The 19,190-nt window shown below is 42.9% G+C and overlaps 1 protein-coding gene across 2 annotated transcripts in view; it reads right to left on the reverse strand.

Moving 5' to 3' along the window:
* Nucleotides 1-19,190, reverse strand: part of SLC9A2 (solute carrier family 9 member A2) — an 85,291-nt gene that overhangs the window by 41,942 nt on the left and 24,159 nt on the right. For both annotated transcript variants that reach the window (XM_081591457.1, XM_081591458.1), the window contains exons 2-3: nucleotides 18,188-18,651; nucleotides 10,729-10,979 (exon numbers count right to left, since the gene is read on the reverse strand). In XM_081591457.1, coding sequence (XP_081447583.1) covers nucleotides 10,729-10,979; nucleotides 18,188-18,651 — 715 coding nt within the window. The remainder of the gene's footprint in view (nucleotides 1-10,728; nucleotides 10,980-18,187; nucleotides 18,652-19,190) is intronic.

Here is a 19,190-nt window from a genome sequence, read left to right on the forward strand (position 1 = left end):
TTCTTGCCTGGAGAATTCCATGGACAGAGGAGCCTGGTGGGCTACAGTCCATAGGGTCACAAAGAGTCAGACAAGACTTAGCAACTAACACTTTCCCTTTACTAACCCAGAGCCTCCCTCTATTGTTTCAGCTGGGCTCCTGCTTACAGGGCTTCTTTGGTGGCTCAGCAGTAAAGAATCTGCCTGCCAATGCAGGAGACGCAGGTTTGATCCCTGGGTTGGGAAGATCCCTGGAGGAGAAAATGGCAACCCACTCCAGTATTCTTGCCTGGGAAATCCCATGAATAGAGGAGCCTGGTAGGCTGAGGTCCATGGGCTTTCAGAGTCAGACATGACTTAGCAAGTAAGCAACAACTGTTTTTGGAAGTTGGATCTGCACCCATAGCTGAATTCCCTGGTCTAACGCTCTCATAAAAGGAATGAGAATGTGACTTTAATCATGTGTTCAAAGCTGTCATACCCAAAAGTGTGAAGTGAGTGGTCTCAGTATACTGTGTTTCACTGTGAGTTTTCTGAAAACAGAAATGGGAATTATTTCTAAGCAATTATACCATATTTACATTTCTGATTATAACCTTGTTTTGCACCTCAGCCTACATAGACTTATAGCAAATCTCAGACTCAAAGAGTTTGAAAGAGGAAAATGCAACTTTAAATTGTAAGGTCTAAAAAAAAAATTGTAAGCTCTAGGGCTTCCCTGGTGGCTCAGTGGTAAAGAATTCACTTGCAATGCGGGAGACACGGGTCTGATCTCTGATCAAGGAAGATCCCAAATGCCTCGGGGCAATTAAGCCCACGCACCACAATTACTGAGCGTGTGCTCTAGAGCTCAGGAGCCACAACTACTGAAGCCTGCGTGCCCTAGAGCCTGTGCTCTGCAACAAGAGAAGCCCCCACCATGAGAACTTGTGCACCACAACTAGAGAGGAGTCCCCGATCGCAGCAACTAGAGAAAGCCCATGCAAGAAGACTCAGCACAGCCAAAAAAAAAAAAATTGTTAAGCTCTAGACCAAGAGCAATCCAGTGATGACTTGATCAACAAATCAAGTTATTTTCTACAATTTACATGAAGCATAGGCCTGCAGCAATAAATCATTTTCAAATAAAGACAAAGACCAGACAAGAAACAGTTGGAAAAGCAAAGGGATGGCACAATCAGTATTATCCAGTTATGTGAGAATTGTTTAGTCATTCAGTCGTGTCTGACTGTTTGTGACACCATGGGCTGCAGCACGCTAGGCTCCTCTGTCCTCCACACTCTTTCACTCTGCCAAACTTTCCTTTCACTATATGAAAATATCCATTCTTCACATAGATCTCAGGGAATCAGTTCTTAACCCAACAAACTGTTACAGTTTCATGAAACTTAAATTTACCAGGAAAATACTAGATATTTTCCTGTCTAAGAATTCTCAACCCAACCTAAAACTCTCTCGATTAGCTGCGCTCACTGAGAAGAGCAGTGGCGGGATTGGTCCTAAAGAATAACCAAAAAATTACCCACAGTCTGTCTTTTAGGTAAATGTCATTCTGAGAAGGTAATGAATAGGTTTTCACAAGCTGCTTAAATACAGCATTTATTGGATTGATTATGAATAGTACCAATTCTTCCTCAGAAATTTAACTTTTCTATTTGTGTTTCATATAAACTAAAATTATTATTCCTTCAGTACAACTGATAAACACAAGACTCCAAAAACATTTTAGGAGATGGGGAGAGACTGAGTAGCTTTAAAAATCTATCCCTGATCATCCACAACAATGAGGTACTTTATTATACTTAGGGGGTTTTTTTTGCCTCCACCAAAATCAAGTCTTTTTTGAGCCTACCTGGAATAAGTCTCCTTGAAAATGACCCACTTCAGAAGCCACCACAAACCTTGGGTGAGAAAGGCCCCAAGTTATATCACTTTATTCATTTGGTCTTAAATAGAAATTTGTAAAATATTGCTCACAAAAGAAAATGCTCTCTGGTAGCATTTATTATGGCAGCTATTTTAAATTTTTGTTCTCTGTTTTTTAACTACTACCATGAGATACCCCATATACCATTTCTTGCATTCTTAACATACCTTAAAACACCTAATTACAAACTGTGTAACTGAACCACATAGGACTCATGTAATTGAAATTTCACGGACTGCATAAGTAAATTGCCTTTCCCATACACACCACAATATATAGGTGTTATCGATCTTAGTCTGCAGAACACATACAGACAAAAACAGAGATTAAAATAGTGCTTGAAGTGTTGTTTTACCTCTAAGAAAATGGGGTGAGAAAATGTATTATTCTGAATATTACATATCAGATAAGTTTGCAATTTTAGTTCATGAAAAATAGGAAATCTGCAAACACAGGGAATCTGTTTTAAAGGATTTTGTTCATCCCTGTATTGTGTGTGTGTGTGTGTGTGTGTGTGTGTGTGTGTGTGTATGCATGTGCATGCTCAGTTGTGTCCAACTCTTTTGCAACCCCATGTACCATAGCCCCCCAGGCTCCTCTGTCCATGGAATTTTCCAGACAAGAAGACTGGAGTAGGTTGCCTTACCTTCCTCCAGGGGATCTTCTCAACCCAGGGATCAAACCTGGGTCTCATTATGTCTCCTGCATTAGCAAGTATATTCTTTACCACTGGGCTACCTGAGAAGCTCATGCCTGTGGGAGTGACAACTTTTCCTTAGAAAGAATCCCACCACTGAGCCAGATGTTGAAGGTGTTTATATCAAAACCCCTCTTCATACTATTCACGGGGTTCTTGAGGCATGAATGCTAGAGTGGTTTGCCATTCTCTTCTCTAGTAGCGAAGGACAGGGGAGCCTGGTGAGCTGTAGTCCATGAGGTCACAAAGAGTCGGATATGACTGAGCAACTGAACAACAACATAGCAAAACCCCTAAATGCAGGTTTGGGGTAACAGTTTTCATTTTTTATGGTGGCCTAAATTTGACTTCTTAATAATCTCAAGCTGCCTTAGAAGACCCCTCCACTCTCCCTTCAGTGATCTTTCCCTTCCTTTCTGATCTTCCTGTTCTGAGAGAAAGGTTCTTTATAAACCACACTGCTACCATTGATGGAGAAATTGAACATCAGCTCTATTTTTCCCATTTTTTTTCACACTCTCATTTTTTTTTTCTTTTACTTTATCAAAGAGAAGAAAACATGTTTCAACAAATCTTTAAATATCCAAGTAGCAAAACTAACACTGGTAATGTATATGTTCCAATGTCATTCTCTCAAATCATCCCACCCTCTCCTTTTCCCACTGAATCCAAAATTCTGTCCTTGACCTCTGTATTTCCTTTGCTGCAGATGGAGAGGACACATGTATGCCCATGTGAAAGTCACTTAGTTGGGCCCGACTCTTTGCGACCCCACGGACTGTACAGTCCATGGAGTTCTCCAGGCCAGAATACTAGAGTGGGTAGCCGTCTCCTTCTCCAAGCGATCTTCCCAACCCAGGGATCGAACCCAGGTCTCCCACATTGCAGGTAGATTCTTTACCAGCTTAGCCATCAAGGAAGCCCATATATGCCTACGGCTGACTCATATTGATGTATGTCCAAAACCATCACAGTATTGTAAAGTAACTATCTTCCATTTAAAATAAATAAATACATTTAAAAAAGAATAGGTAATAAAATCTCTAAATGCAAATTAAAAAAAAAAACTAAGTGAATGCTATGGAACAAAGCTAACAGAGATGTGATACAAGCCACTTAAGTAATTTTCAATTTCCTAATGGTCACGGTTAAAAACATAAAAATAAACCAGTGAAGGCAACTTTCATAATGTATTTATTTAATCCAACAGATCTAACACATTTTCATTTCAACATGCAAGCAAGCAATATAAAAAGTATTAACAAGATACTCTACAGTCTCTTCCGACTAAATCTTAAAAATTTGGTGTATATTTTATACTTAGAGCCCACTTCAAGTTAGAATGAACACATTTTAAGTGCTCAAAAGCCACATTTGGCCAATGACCACTGTGACCACAGTACTGGACAACACCCAGGGGAAAAAAGTGACAGCCCACCAGTTTTCTTCCTCCTTCAAAAAAAGCCAAGCAAACACTGGAGCTCACTAGCTGGAGCTAGTTCATTAAAAGTTTAAACCATCAAAATAAGTGAAAATAATTTCCCAAATCACTTACACTTTGCTGTTTTTGTTGTTGTTCAGTCATTAAGTCGTTTCTGACTCTTTGCGACCCCATGGACTGTATCACCCCAGGCTCCTCTGTCCTCCTGTCTCCAAGTGTTTGATCAAGTTCATGGCCATTGAATCGGCAGTGCTATCTAACTATATCATCTTCTGATGCTCCCTTCTCCTTTTGCCATTTTTTTAAATAAAAAAACACTATTTTGGGTGAATTTACATACTTTGGGCAAATAGTATATTATTTCACTCATATCTCAAATCTTAAAAAAAAATAAAAAAGCAAAGTCACAGAAACAGAGTGTCAATTGGTGGTTGCCAGGGGTTTGGAGGGGGTGTAAGGGAAAAAGGTGAAAGTTGATCACAGGCTACAAATTTCCAATTATAAGATAAGAACTTCTGGGATCTAAGGGGCCATATGGTGACTGGACAATCCTGCATAGGATGGTACATTTGGGCAGTTAATAATGCTGTACTGTGCACTTGAAAGTTCTCACTACACACATACAAAGATGGGTAACTATGTGAGGTGATGAATATGTCAGTTAACTTCACGGTGGTGATCATTTTGCAATACATACCTATTATCTAATCATCACATTTTATACCTTAAATTTATACAGTGACATGTGCCCATTACATCTGAGTAAAGTTAGGAAAAAAAACGGGTTATAATTTCAAATTCCACCCTGCATTTTCTAGTTTTGCCATGTAGGCAAGGGAAAATTATACAAAATAAAACAGAAGATAGGTGAGTCACCATTAAAAACTAACAAATGCAGTTTTGTTTGTTTCTTTTTCACTTTTTTTTCTTGAACAGGGCCAGAAAATTAGGGGAGATATGGTTTGTTTCTCTATTATTTAACTAATTTCCTGCCTCATTCTACTATCTTCCTCCCCTCCCCCACTCCTCCATTCCATTTAGTGATAAAGGTGGTAATATAAGATTTTTTTTAATTTATATTTTTAATTGAAGTTGATTTACAATGTTTCAGGTGTATAGCAAACTGACTCAGTTATATATTTATATATGTATTTCTTTTTTAATCGGCGTATAGCCATCTAATCTATGACAAAGGGACAAGAATATACAGTGGAACAGACAGCCTCTTCAATAAGCGGTGCCAGGAAAACTGAACAGTTACATGTAAAAGAATGAAATTAGAACACTCCCTTATACCATACACAAAAATCAACTCAAAATGGATTAAAGATCTAAATGTAAGACTGGATACTATAAAATTCTTAGAGGAAAAACATAGGAAGAACACTCTCCGACATAAATCACTGCAAGATCTTTTTCTGACCCACCTCCTAGAGTAATGAAAATACAAACAAAAACAAATTTGGACCTAATTAAACTTAAAAGTTCTCACATAGCAAAGAAAACCATGAGACAAAAACCCCTCAGAATGGGAGAAAATATTTGCATATGAAGCAAGTGACAAAGGGTCAATCTCCAAAATATACAAATAGCTCATGAAGCTCAATATAAAAAAAAAAATACCTAAGATTTTAACGAGATCTGTTTGGATCAGTCGAAGATATAAGTGAAGGTACAAAAAGCACCATCAAAAATAAAGCTTTTATTTGCCAAGACAACGTAAGGTACAAAGAGAGTGAACAGAGAAGGAGACCCAGAGCCATAGATGGAAGCCTGTGTTATGCTCCCCTCTCTCCTTCCCTCAACTGTTCTTTGTGATTCAGTGGGTTTTTCTTTGAGATTCAATGGGTTCTTCATGATTCAAAGGGTTGATGTAAACAGGATGCTCTGTCTCTGAGGATGTGTGCACGGTGTGGCAGAGATTCACCCAGCAGAACAAACAAGGCTTGCTCTGAGTCTCTTCATACTTCATCTGCCTCCCCACCTCCCCCATCAGAGGAATTCCCGTCACAAACACCCATGTGCTGATTTTGGAAAAAGAGACCCCTCATCTGGAGCAACTGCAGCCTTTAGACACCGAGGCTCTTCCAAAAGCATGCTTATGAATACTCCAAGCATCAAAATCTAAAGAATTTTCTCTTCAAGTTAAAACTGGGTTCTTTTTTTTTCTATTTTTTTTTACTTTACAATATTGTATTGGTTTTGCCATACACTAACATGAATCCACCATGGGTGTATATTTGTTCCCCTTTCAGAACCCCCCACCTACCTCCCTCCCCATCCCATCCCTTCTTACTCATTCTTACCACACAGCCCATGTCACACGCACCAGAACCTTCCCTGGGACTGTTCTTTGGGGCAGTGGCCATAGGGGTGAGGTATTTTGGGAAACTTCAAGAGAAGCCTGTATACACAGGCCAGGGCTGGTACCTGCCTTAGAAATGGTTAGTAGCGTTGCTGGTTACATTTTGGATCTTTATAATCATTGATATTCTGTAGAGCAAGTGCTTCTTTGTTCATCTTGACTTAATGATGTTAGAAACAAGATTCTACCTTGCATATTTATCTATTTATTAATTTTTTGACTGCACTGGGTCTTTGTTGCTGTGTGGGCTTTTCTCTAGTTGTGATGAGCAGGAGCTACTCTCTATTCACTGTGCGCAGGCTTCTCCTTGTGATGGCTTCTTTTATTGTGGAGCATGAGCTCGAGGCACACACGGTCTTCAATAGTTTCAGCCCCCAGGCTCTAGAGCACAGGCTCAACAGTTGTGATACGTGGGCTGAGCTCCTCCATGGCATGTGGGATCTTCCCAGACCAGGGATGGAACCTGTGTCTCCTGCATTGGCAGGCAGATTCTTTACCCTGAGCCATCAGAGAAGCCCCAAATAATTGCAACCTGAAGAGATGGCCTTCTAACTGCTTACAACTGGTGAGCAAACCATCACCAGGAGGAACCAGGAGAGAAGCTACAACACGGCAAGCAAAAGCATGGTTTCTTATTGTTCTCCAAGTTCTCAGTAGATGACAATCACCAACTCGTACAAAGGAAAACAGGAAGGAAAGAGAACATGACCTTCACACCTCAGTGGTGACTGCCACAGTCCAGGAACATCAGCCCAACACTTGACTTCATCCCTGAGCCTATCACTCTGGAAACTCTTGTTAAAGTCTCATTTTAAAATGTCACGGAGAGGACTTCCCTGGTGGTCTAGTGGTTAGGAATTCGCCTTCCAGTGCAGGAGACACAGGTTTGATCCCTGGTTGGGGATCTAAGATCCCACGTGCCATGGGCAACTAAGCTCCCACCACAGTGAAAACCCAGCACAGCCAAAAACAAACAAACAAATGTCATGGGAAGGTGCTCATTTTTTATTTTTATTTTACTGGACATATCCTGGTTGAGCCTGATACCTGGAGATGCAGGGTCCAGGCTTCACCCTACAGCCAAGGATTTTGCCCACCAAGGCCTCAGTTTGCTCATTCGTAAGATTTGTTGTTGTTCAGTTGCTAAGTCATGTCCAACTCTTTGCAACCTTATGGACTGCAGCCCACCAGACTTCCCTGCCCTTCACTATCTCCTGGAGTTTGTTCAAAAACCACGTCCATCGAGTTGATGATGCCATCCAATCATCTCATCCTCTGTCGTCCCCTTCTCCTCCTGCCCTCAGTCTTTCCCGGCATCAGGGTCTTTTTCAGTGAGTCAACTCTTCTCATCAGGTGGCCACTTCAGCTTCAGCATCAGTCCTTCCAATGAACATTCAGGATATTCAACGAATATTCATAAGATGGAACTGGTCATTAACATTTCCTACTTTCTTTGCAATAATGCTGCTAAAATAACTGAAACAACAGATCAAAAATATTTTGTGTGTGCTTGTGCTAAGCCGCTCAGTCGTGTCTGACTCTTTGCGACCCCATGGACTGTAACCTGCCAGGCTCCTCTGTCCATGGGGATTCTCCAGGATAGAATACTGGACTGGGTTGCCATACCAGATCTTCCCAACCCAGGGACTGAACCCAGGTCTCCTGCACTGCAGACGGATTCTTTACCTTCTGAGTCACCAGAGAAGCCCAAAAGTATCTTAAATGTCCTCTAAAGAAGAAAGACTAAAGAATTATTAATCCATGAAAACAAAACAAGAATATTGGGTGCCTGCTGTCATATCAAAAGGAGGACTTGAACATTTTCTGAAATTCTTAGAGCACAGCAAGAAGAAGTCAGTAATTGCCCAGCGAGCTGCTGGCTGCCATGGGAACAAAGCATTCCCTCCTCAGGACAGTGGGTTTTCAGCATCCCACTGGCTGCATCCCAAAGCAACACAAAGGTATAAGTTGAGGACCAGAAAGGGGTGATGTTTACAAGGGGGAACAGAGTCCCAGCTCAGTTCACATCCCTGTGGATCTGATTTGAGGAATTACATTAGGCATCTGTTAGTGTCCTTGGGTAAGGGGGACAATGGGAATTATCTCTGAGCAGTTTTCTGAGCATAAAGTTCAAAACACATGAACTAAGACACGAATTTCTAAAATCAATACTATGAGTCCCTTCTCCATCCCCAGCGATAAAGCTATGGTACTTGAGGGTCCCATGCTATGGCAATATGAAGGCTCATGCTTAAGAGACTAGAAATTTTTCATTAACTTTAGCTCCAGAGCAGTGGAAATGCACTCTGAAACACACATGCACAGACATACACGAGTATGCACCTTCCCTATTTCAATGACTTATCCCAGTTTAGAATGAACAGGAAGGTATCGGAAAATTAGAAAACAAGAAACTAGCTAACTCTTAGTGTCTGAATTTAAAACTCTCCTGAACACTTAGGAAGCGTGATGTGGCCCTGATTTGCCCCTAAGATCCTTATTCCCAGAGCAAGTAAAGTGCTGATCCCATCCTCGCAGAAGGTCAGGTACCTGGGGCATCACCAGCCTTCTGAGTTCTGTGGACTCCAACTCCCAGACACGGGTAAGCAGAGATGTACTAGGACTCCACCCCTATTAGCACTTCACCTGTCCCCCTCACACTCAGGATCTTCCCATACCAGTTGCTGCTTTGAACACCAGGAAAGTTGACAAGTATATTCAGATAGCTCCATGGATGTTCTAGAACTTTTACATAAGCCCAGGGTCAAAATGAGGGCTTCTCTGGTAGCTCAGTGGTAAATAATCCACCTGCCATTGCAGGAGATGCAGGTTCGATCCCTGGGCTGGGAATATGCCCTGGAGAAGGAAATGGCAACCCACTCCAGTATTCCTGCCTGGAGAATCCCATGGACAGAGGAGCCTGGTGGGTTATGGTCCATGAGGTTGGAATAGGGTCAGACATGACTGAGCAACTAAACAACAACAAGGGTCAAAATATATTCAAGGTTATTACACCAACCATTGCAAGAACACTGCTGGGAAACTAGATGCAAAGTCCTAGCTCTGTAATCTTTGCAGAAACCTTGTCACCAGCTGATCAGACACTTTCAATGACACGAGTCAAAGAACAGTGAGGACACTGGAGGTCATACAAATGATATGAATAGCCACCAGGAAGATGCTGCCCCTTTCATCACTGGGTCAGACTGGATTAGTTTGGTGCTTTATTTAGGTTCCCTGGGATACAGAACATCACACAACTTCTTAATGCATGGCTTTCATTACAGTGGGTTCTACTCTCCTTGTGGAGAGAGACGAACCTCACTGCTTCTGCTACAAAAGGGGTGATACGGGCAGAAAATAAACAGTCCATACTCAAAGCATCGCCAAAATCAGACCGCAAAAGAAAACTCCAAGAAGAACTAGACCCACGTTTACAACACAAACCCTAAACATAGATAGCAGACCCCAGTAGAGATTCTGGCATGTATTAAGCTATAAGTAAATATTCGTCAAAATTAAAACCTTTAAAGGCATTCTATTACAAAGCATTTCTCACTGGCCCTCTACAAGTTATGGCCATAATATAATAGGCTTATTTTTGGAAGCTGCAAAACACCCACACCCAACAAGTAAACTTTGTCAAAGTGACCCTCCTAATAAGCTAACATTGGACCCAAATGTAACCATTCTTCAGCTACTTGTAGAGCTTTTTGAGAACATCCTTCTGAATCAGTTAGTGGGTGATACACTAACTAGTGGAGAGTGGACAACTAACTATCCACTCTTGCTTTATAACCATACTTCTTTCAGCTCAAAGGCCATGATGGCGTGCCTTATTCATTGAGTTTTGCTTTGAATGATGTAAAGCTATAACCTCAAATCGAATATATCACACAGAGTGAAGGTTTTTCTACTACTAATGTTCAAATGAATATACAGAAGCAATTTCATAACTCCAGACTCAGCTTGGAAAACAATTTTGTTGTAGTAAGCTGACCTGGGCAACACTAAATGGCCATCAAACTCAGAAAATTCTTGGTGCCTCACCATCCACCCCAACACTTTCTCGTCACATTTCATGAGACCCAAGAGGTCACTTGTAAGTACTGTTCCATGTCAGCACTGGATCCCTTTAGTACAAATCTGGCTGACCCATACCTTCATTTCTTTGAAGCAAAAAGTAAGCAAAATCTACTTTTAATTTTTTCTTAAAAGAATTCAAGAACATCTACTCTTTTTACGTAACATGTAACACACATAGCTTAGAACACATGAATTCCACAAAATGCCATCATGTGCATGAGTCAGATACTTACGCCATGATGCCTGAGAGATGGAACATCTCGGCCGTGATGTAGGACAAATAGCTGTACAGGAAGACGAAGAGTGGCTCGATCACACGGATGTTGTGTGTGAAGCGCGTGGTAAACGCTGCTATAAAGCCCAGGAAGATGCCGATCAGCACCCCACCAATCCCCACGACAAAGAAGTTCGCGATGCCAGCGAACACGTCAACGGTCTCGATGGTCTTCATCTGACAGAAAGACTTGAACAGGTTGTACAGGACCTGTGGGAGATGCAGAGGGACGTCAGACCTTCCAACTTCCCCATCATCCACGCAGCCCCAGAAACACACCTGCCTCCTAATAAGGGCATGTCTTCTGTGCTCCAAAGTGGATGATGAGTGGGAGCGACTGGGCATCTCTTTGTCTCACATTTTAACAGTACATTTAATTGTTGTTGTGTTTAGTTGCTAAGTCGTGTCCCACTCTGCGACCCCACAGACTGTAGCCCACCAGGCTCCTCTGCCCATGGAATTCTCCAGGCAAGCATACAGTAATGGGTTGCCAGTTCTTTCTCCAGGGAATATTCCTGTCCCAGGGATCAAACCCACATTTCCTGCATTGGCAGGTGGATTCTTTACCACCGAGCCACCTGGGAAACCTGGGCATTCAATAGCTTTAAACAAAAAGTGTTGATGAAGGTGTGCCATCAGGAAATCTATTTCTAGACGTGAGAGAGAGGAGACTTCAAAATTACTTATATGTCTTACTCCTAAAACATCATTTTTTAGACCCTAAAAGATTATTTTAAAAGACTTGATCACCCTTCAACATGCCCTGCTCGCATTCCCAATGCCCGAGAAGGACTGTGTCACACAGAAAGCTTGTCGGTGTCGGCTGTGAATTTGGTGACCTTTCAAGGCCCCCTTGTGGGGTCGGTCTGCCCATCCATAGTGGTCTCTTCCCTGAAGACATCCTCCTCCCCCATCACTGAGGTCCTCACTTGGTCCCTCCCTCCCTGCCCTGCCCACACACGCACCTCTCATGAAACATAAGACCTAATCAGGTTTTCTTAAGGAGGCAGCAACCACTGTACGTGTATGTGTCTGCTGTAACTTCATACATATCTGTCCTTCTGAAGTGATGAGACTACACTGGTGCTCGGTTTCTGAAAAATCTAGTCTTTTACATAGTTTAAGTATTCCAAAACAACAGGCATTCCCACCTGTTTTCAAACACGTTTCTAAGGACCACTGAGCACACGGCACCAGCCTCACTCCTGAACATTTTCTTTCTTTTTTTTTTCCGTGAAACCAGCAAGTGACATACAGATAGGCACATGCTCTACTTCTTTTCATTGTGATGTTTGCAGCCAGAATCTCCAGGAAAGTTGGCTGATGGGACATGGGGACAAGGACCTTAAGGGTACAGTCCATGTGACACCTTCCCTGGGTTTCTGAGAAACTCAAAATTAAACCCACTCATTCACAGGCACTCGAAATACCAGAGGTGATACCAGAATCCAGTTGTCCCAGTCTGGGTCAGTTCTTCAATTTTAACCACAAGAATGAGGCAGACTCCTCTAATCAGGGTGTATCCCAGCAAACAGCCATTTCACTCTTTTTCTCCTCATTTAAGGTCCCTTATAGCCTACACTTTACAGGTTTCAGGGAACTTTTCCTATTTCCTTCGCGATCATAGGGATTTCCCTGGTGGCTCAGTGATAAAGAATCCACCTGCCAATGCAGGAAACAGATTCTATCCCTGATCTGGGAAGATTCCCTGGAGAAGGAAATGGCAACCCACCACATTATTCTTGCCTGGGAAATCCCATGGACAGAGGGGCCTGGCGGCTACAGCCCATGGGGTTGCAAAGAGTCAGATACAACTGAGCAGCCGAGCAGGCACACAAGAGAAGAAATAAGCAACTTACAAACCCAAGGACTTAAATATCCTGAAGGATTATCCTTTTCCAGGAAGGAACTGGCTTCAAGTCTTGCTGCTTCCTACTGTCACCCAGAACCTGCCACACACATCAGATTTCATCCGCATCGACATACCATGATTGCTTCCTGAGAGTGGATCAGAGATGTGCTATACTTATCCATTGCTTCTGAACAGCCAGGCCAGAAGGTGACGGTCACCTGCTGCCTGGGGTGAGGGACAGACTTCCCAGTCGCCAACTCTGCATGGACAGCCCCCCCGGGCCACTCAGGCTTCGGAGTCTGTTCCCAGGTGCCACGGCTTCCTCCGCCCTGCTGCCAGCCTGCACCAGCAAACTGAACCACTCATTTGTGTAGCGCTTCCTGGAGCCACCACAAGGCTCACTTCCTTTAAATACTGCTATTCCATTTCTCAGGTTTTCTCAGGCGGTAAAGAATCCGCCTGCAATTCTGGAGATCTGAGTTCGATCCCTGGGTCAGGAAGGTTGGCTGGAGAAGGAAATTGCAACCCACTCCAGTATTCTTTTCTGGAGAATCCCATGGACATAGGGGCCTGGTGGGCTACAGCTCATGGGGTTGCAAAGAATCGGACACAACTGAGCATGTTCAATTCCTCACTCTCCAATTTAAAATCATTGGCTGTTGACTCTGGGAAGAAGGCTGAATATGCCTGATGCATTTCTATTTTTGTCTGCACCATGGCAGCATGTGGGATCTTAGTTCCTTAACCAGGTATCGAACTTGTGCCCCCTGCATTGGAAGCATGGAATCTTAACCACTGGACCACCAGGGAAGTCCCTACCTGATGCATTTTTTAAAAATGCATTATAACACCTGCACTCTAGGACAGGGTCTCATTACTGTTCCACAAAGCACATTGTAATTATGCACCCCTGCCCCTAGCTTCTCTTGGCAGAAACCCAGCCTGCAAACCAGGGGAAACTTTATCTGTCTTCCATGGCTCAGCTGAAGCTGCTGTTCCCCTCTGGCCTTTATGGACTCCAACAGCCCTTGCAAATCACCCTTCCCTCTGCCCTCCTGCAACACAGGTGATCCCCCAAACCATTCAGCATCTGGGGACAAAGCTTCCTGTGTTGTTGGTGCTGTCTCTTGAATGCTGACCTCATTTCCTCTGAGGAATGAGAAATTCCTTGTGCAAAGAACTTGTGACTTCTCCTCTTTCTATCTCATTTCCCCACCCCACCCCATCCAGACACCAATGATGTCTCCAAAGGAAGTCAGGTACTCATTCCTAAGGATCAACCCACTGGCATACACCCTAAACTTCCCCAAGCCATTCTCCTGGCAGCCCCATCCATCACGCTATCAAATGTATATTCTGTGTTTCATATCCCTGTAGGTTTTGCAAAGGGTATGGCTGAGTCACAGACTCTCCACTTTCAGCGAGCTGGCAGAAGCTCCTGTTTGATCATTCAACTTCCTCAGATGCTGGGCCACGTTAGGAGAAAGGACCTTAGGTAGAGACATTACCTTGACAACGAGAGAGTTTTCCATAACCTCCTGCCTGTTGTACACTGAACTTGATACCTAGCGATCAGCACAAGATAAAATTCTTTTAGGTACAACCAGCCATAACCCCATGGTGAGTTCATTCCAGTTAAATCTTTTCATTTTACCACAAGGGAATCTATACAGAAAGGTGCTTTTGAAGCTATAATTTATATACAGTATATGTATACATATTATATATGTGGCTACAATTATGTCTCTGGCTGGTCCGTGCAAAGCTGACCTCAACTTGACAATTGTATTTTTAGAAAACTGAAAAGCCAAGAGTGCCTGTTTGCTCAGCTCTGAAATGGGCTAATGTGAAAACTGAGTACTTTCAAATGTTTCTATTTGTTGTTATTATTTTTAAAATATTTGTATATATTAACATTAGATATGATTTGTTTTGAGTCAGTTCTTGTGCTCATTCATGTCCAATGACTCTTTGTGATCTCACTCCTCTGTCCATGGGATTTCCAAGGCAAGAATACTGGAGTGGGTTACCATTTCCTACTCCAGAGGATCTTCCCCACCCAGGGATCAAACCCACATCTCCTGCATTAGCAGGTGGGTTCTCTACTACTGAGCCACCTGGAAAGCCCCCAACATCTCTTCCTCAATTCTTTAAGGATACCTGACTGGGAAGCAAAATTGTCATTTTGTACATCATTTTCTAATTGTTCCTAACACCTGGTTAATTCAGCCTACTATTCAGCCAGTCCACCTTCTCCTGCTGTGTCCACAAATCCATTCTCTATATCTGTGTGAGATCTGATTCTTTTTTTTTTTTTTTTATTTAATTGGAGGAAAACTGCTTTACAATGCTGTAATGATTCTACAATAGAACAATGCAAATCAGCCATAATTATACATATATCACCTCCCTCTTCAGACTCCCTTTCCTCCCCCAATCCCACTCCTCTAGATCATATTAACACATATTTATAGACTCTAGAAAAATGGTATTGATGAGTCTACTTATAGGGAAAGAATGGAGATGGAGATGTAGAGAACATACTTGTGGACACAGCAGGGGAAGGAGAGGGAGAAAGTAGTATAGACATGTATCACTATCATGTGTAAAACAGAAAGCTAATGGGAAGCTGCTGAACAACATGGGGAGCCCAGCCTGGCGCTCCATGAGGTCTGATTCTTGCCACACTCAAACACTGGACCACTGAGGAGACTGAATGTGAAATCTCAGAAGAGAAGGGACAGTAGTGTAAAGAAATGGCAGGTCATCCTGAAACAGACCTGATGATGCTACCCTATTCCTAAAAGCAATGCATCAGGATACTGTTATCTCTTGGTAAGGTTTTCTATACACTAAATAGATCCAAGATTCTCAACTAAAATTTCCAGTCTTCCTGGTAACAGTATATACACCAAATATCAGTCAGCATAGAAAACGTGATGCCTCCAGAAATTAGAATGAGTTATAAAACATCTTCATCATTAGGGTAGTTTCCCACTTAAAATTTAATACAGGTGAGTGAATGACTAACCACTATTAATGAATAATGGAATAAATGAAGTGGATTTTGTTACTTGAATGAGATGACTTCACTGTCTCAAAATAGCTCTCAGCTATTCTAAAAATGATGAGATGGTTAGATAGCATCACCAACTCAATGGACATGAATTTGAGCAAACTCCAAGAGATAGTGAGACACAGGGAAGCCTGGTATGCTGCAGCACTGGGTCGAAAGCATCAGACACGACTTAGCAACTGAACAACATTCTCAAAATGGGGTTTCCTTATCAGTAAATTATTTTTACATAATAATATCCATACAGAGTTAGTGAATATCCTTAAAGGTGATATTTTATTCAGGTCAAGAGTGTGAATACAGACTAACAGAGAACAATGGTGGTTTCTATGTTAACTTTTATTTTGGATATCATATTATTGCAAACTTTAAATGAATTATTAAAAATATAGTCTCAGTTTGCTTCTGAAGCTGATCACAGTAATCTATCTTTGAAGAGCCGATGCCCCATGACCTACACACAGGATACTAAACATTGTGTGTGTGTGTGTGTGTGTGTGTGTGTGTGTGTGTGTGTGTGTGTGTGTGTGTGTGTGCTCAGTCATGTCCAGCTCCTTGCGACCCCATGGACTGTAGCCTGCCAGGCTCCTCTGTTCATGGGATCTCCCAGGCAAGAACACTGGAGTGGGTTGTCATCTCCTTCTTCAGAGGATCTTGCCGACCCAGGGATTGAACCTGCATCTCCTGCATTGCTGGCACATTACTGGCCACTCCACCAACTGGGAAGCTCAAACATACTAGAAAAGATATTATTTAAAGGACCCTCTCTCCAACTCAGATGGAGGGACTCTTTCCAGGTACTCTTAAGTTACACATACACAATAAAACTGAAGGGAACTGATTTTTTTTCCTTGTAATCTATGTGAAGTTTTAAACAAATCAAGAACACCATTTTCATGATAGGAACTAACAGAGGGGGTAAAATAAACTACTTAAGTTACTTAAATACACTTTACTTAATGTTTCCTTCAATTTTCCTATCTGCAAAATGGTAAGAATACTTATTTCATAGGCTGCTATAAAAACTCTGGACACAAGATATACATACACAAAACGTTGCTGCTGCTGCTGCCAAGTCGCTTCAGTTGTGTCCGACTCTGTGCGACCCCATAGATGGCAGCCCACCAGGCTCGCCCGTCCCTGGGATTCTCTAGGCAAGAACACTGGAGTGGGTTGCCATTTCCTTCTCCAATGCATGAAAGTGAAAAGTGAAAGTGAAGTCGTTCAGTCATGTCCGACTCTTCTCGACCCCATGGACTGCAGCCTACCAGGCTCCTCCGTCCATGGAATTTTCCAGGCAAGAGTACTGGAGTGGGGTGCCATCGCCTTCTCCACACAAAAGGTTACTATAATCCTATCACCATCACTGCTACAGAACCCTGGCTAACATAAAACAGCATCACCAACACTTGCTGACTGTTTAACATACCCAAGGTCACCTGAGTGTCCCTGACTGGTGGAGGAGCTCTGTGCAGCTGCGTGGGTGAGGAGAGAGGCTTCTTGCCTGAGCTCAGGAAGCAGGTCAATTCTACTCACATTAAGCTCATAAGAGCCTCTGACTCTAGTTATGTGTCAATTAGTGAGAATTAAAAACAATTTGCATTTTCTGAATTAATACCCACCTATGGAAAAATGAGGACCCAAAGTCTGCTGGCTGAGTAGGAATAGGAAGTGAGTTGGGTAATGAAAACTTTGCTTCAAATCAGGAAATAAAAAACACAGCATCCGCAGATGGAGAACGGCACTCAGCGGGCTTGATCATTTCACTTGTACTACACACGTCACAGGCTTCCCTGGTGGCTCAGACGGTAAAGAATCCTCCTGTGATGCAGGAGACCCAGGTTTAGTCCTTGGGTCGGGAAGATCCCCTGGAGAAGAGAATGGCTACCCACTCTTGAGTCCTTTGAATTATGATCAAAGACCATTGTTGCTGAAACCTCCACAGTGAGAAATCCCCAGGATACACAGCTGAAAGTCACGATGAAGCTCCTCTGGCAGCAGCAAAGCTGTGCAAACAGGATGAGCCACACAGCTGGTGTGATCCAGGCAAATGAAGATGAGGTGCCTTTACATAATCCTGAATAAATCGTTGTTGTTGCTATTGTTTAGTCACTCAGTCATGTCCAACTCTTTGAGACCCTATGGGCTGTAGCCCACCAGGATCCTCTGTTCATGGGACTCTCCAGGCAAGAGTACTGGAATGGGTTGCCATTCCCTTCTCCAGGGGATCTTCCTGATCCAGGGATCAAACCTGTGTCTCCTGCATTGGCAGGCAAATTCTTTACCACTGAACCACCAGGGAAGTCCATGAATAAATAACAAATAATAAATGTATTGAGAATTTTAAGACAATAAGAACAGCATATGGAACCAAGCAAGGGGCCCTTCGCAGCGCTGGGGCTGGGGACCATTCAATGCCCACTCTGTGCACAGGGCCAGCAGGTGAGGCCCCTGCCTGGTGGAGCGACACTGTATGAGCTTGTTACTCACCACTGTCACGGCATCATTCAGCAGGGACTCTCCAAAGACCAGGATGTAGAGCTGCTCATTGACGTGGATGTTCTCAAAGACAGCAAGCACGGCCACAGGGTCCACAGCCGAGATTAAGCTGCCGAAGAGAAGATTCTGGAGCAAAGTGATGTCACTCAGGCCAAAGGCTTCGATCTGGCAGATCCCGAACAGCGACACCCCAATGCCAATGGAATTCCAGAGTGTGCCGACCACAGCGTACCAGAAGATGGTGCCAATGTTCTCAAAGAATGGGCGGGTGGGCATGAAATAGCCCGCGTCCAGCACGATGGGTGGGAGGAGGTACAAGAAAAACACATCAGTCTTCATGGCCGGGGGGGACTTCTCATCTACTCCAAAGATAATCCCCCCCAGCAGAAGTCCCACCATGATGAGCAGGCAGCTCTCGGGCACTATGGTGGGAAGCTTGTGATACAGATGGAATCCTGTTCAGGAAAACATAAGGACAAAATTTGGGTTATACAGGAATTAAGGGGGCTTCCCAGGTTGGACAGTGGTAAAGAATCTGCCTGCTGATGCAGGAGACTCAGGAGACGCAGGTTTGATCCCTGGGTTGGGAAGATCCCCTGGAGAAGGAAATGGCAACTCACTCCAGTATTGTTGCTTGGGAAATCCCGTGGACAAAGGAGCCTGGTGGGCTGTATAGTCTATAGGGTCACAAAAGTGTCCCTATGTAGGTATCTTAATTCACATAGCAATCAAATATACATTTTTTAAAATAAAATTGCAACATGCAATAGAAACAGTGACAAAATAGTAAATACCATTTTGATCAGATATATCAACAAGCTACCAAGAAGATGGCAAGCTGAATAATAATAATTTTCAAAAAGATACCACCATCATAATGACAGAGATGTTAGATTCATCTGACAGACATATTAATACTGCCATGATAAAAATGTTGCATGAGTAATGACAATCACACCTGAAACAAATTTTAAAAATGGGAAGCCTGAGAAAA

This window comes from Giraffa tippelskirchi, chromosome 4 (assembly GCF_054371585.1).
Source record: "Giraffa tippelskirchi isolate mGirTip1 chromosome 4, T2T-mGirTip1v1.2.pri, whole genome shotgun sequence".
Taxonomy (NCBI): domain Eukaryota; kingdom Metazoa; phylum Chordata; class Mammalia; order Artiodactyla; family Giraffidae; genus Giraffa; species Giraffa tippelskirchi.